Source organism: Myotis davidii, unplaced genomic scaffold, assembly GCF_000327345.1.
Source record: "Myotis davidii unplaced genomic scaffold, ASM32734v1 scaffold38, whole genome shotgun sequence".
NCBI classification, from domain to species: domain Eukaryota; kingdom Metazoa; phylum Chordata; class Mammalia; order Chiroptera; family Vespertilionidae; genus Myotis; species Myotis davidii.
Window position 1 is genome coordinate 5237541 of NW_006291383.1, and position 1593 is coordinate 5239133.

General features: G+C 49.5%; 1 protein-coding gene and 1 long non-coding RNA gene across 3 annotated transcripts in view; both read right to left on the reverse strand.

Annotated features, from left to right (window-relative positions):
* The window catches only part of LOC102751334 (chromosome unknown open reading frame, human C20orf24), a 7208-nt gene extending 6892 nt beyond the window's left edge, over positions 1 to 316 (reverse strand). Inside the window, exon 1 of the mRNA XM_006764519.2 lies at positions 174 to 316. Coding sequence (XP_006764582.1) covers positions 174 to 301 — 128 coding nt within the window. The 5' untranslated portion in view covers positions 302 to 316. The remainder of the gene's footprint in view (positions 1 to 173) is intronic.
* Positions 1 to 1593, reverse strand: part of LOC107183212 — a 25855-nt gene that overhangs the window by 22158 nt on the left and 2104 nt on the right. The gene's annotated exons all lie outside the window — the stretch shown is intronic.

The following is a 1593-nucleotide window of genomic DNA, read 5'->3' on the forward strand; positions in this document are numbered from 1 at the left end:
TGCCATCCTGGCCAACTTTTTGCTTTAATCATTACACACACACACAGAGTCATTTAAAAAAATAATTTAAAAAAACCCTCCAATGTAGTAATAGCCTTTTCCATAAAATGAAAATAAAGTCTCTATTTGAAAAAGAAATGCTATCATGAAACTGCAAGATACCCAAGACTTACCCTGCTATTCCCAAGAAACCTCGCAATGGTAACACTCCCCAAATGACACCTAGAACCACAGCGATAATCTGTCGGAACCAGTAGATCACATCTAAAAACTCATCCTGTAGAAAAAAGAGAAATTGCATGCATTATCTGGAGTGGGTGCCACAGAACCTCCTGTAATAGGTGACGAACAGAAAAGCTTCCTACCAACCTATCTTCCGGGGAACTGTCCCCCAAAAGCAAGAGTATTAGGCTCTCGCATCTCCACCTCTTCTTGTACTAAACGGTGGTAAACACACACACACACACACACACACACCGCCACACACACACACAAAACAATGCTTGCCTTGAGTGATGACTTCTAAGGGTTGTGCTCTAAATAAAAATTTTAGAAAAATCCATTGACCTTTTTTGAGAAGCTGCAAAGATGAAATGGCTGTGCTAGTAACTGTGATCCTGGGCACTGATAACGCTTATCTCATCTGAGGAGACCTAGACACACCAACCCCGGAAGTAGGGCTGACAGTCACCCTAGGCAGCACTATCTTCCCGCACACCGGGTTCTGAATAGGTCACAGAGGATAGAAAGGAAAGTGTTGGAGGCAGGTGCCAGCAGACCTGTTTTACCTACAAGGACAGGGAAGACTCGGGTTTCCGACCTGCCCTAGATTGCAGAACCAGTCCTTACGGAAGGAGAGAGAAATGACACAGCAGATCAGAGAGGTTTCACAGAAGCTGGCAGAGCTGGGGCACCTCCAGGAAGTGCCTCCCATCCCTTCTTACCGGAACTCCAGGAAGGAAAAACTAAACCACCAGTCACCCCCCACTCCCCAGATATAACAGTGTCTTCAAGTCAGCGGGAATCAAGCTGTTTGTAACGGTCCCTTCCAGATCATGGGTGAGGAGTGCCCGAACTTGGATCTGAATGTGTGTGACCAGTAAGGAGAAGGAAGTCCGGAAGCCCCAGCCATTCCTCACATACATGTTTTCTCATTCTCTTTCTCTCTCTCCTCCTCCCTCCCCTGCAAGGCGGTCTCGGTCTCCCCACAACTCTCACACTTAGGTATTCGGTTTTCCAAGCAGCGGCAACTCCTCTTTGGGGAGCCTCACTATGTGCTACCTCGTTCACGCCCCTCTCACTGATTGTACCCCAGCTCGGAGCTCTTCTGCGAACACATGGCGAGCCCCTGACAGAGCACCCAGTGGATGTCTGTCCCGCTACTTTTCGCGCTAACGACTACGTGAAGTAGTTAATTCGGAGACGGTAAGTCCCTTAAGGTCCTACTAGGGGTGAAAGGCGGAGGTCAAATCGAATTCAGCTCCATCTCGCCAGGCACACGCCCTGCCCGCGAGGACACCTCCGCTGCCCCCTCCACGCGGCTTCTCGAGTGACCGTCAGGCTATTCCGCGGGGAGCCCCTGGCTCAGCTCAG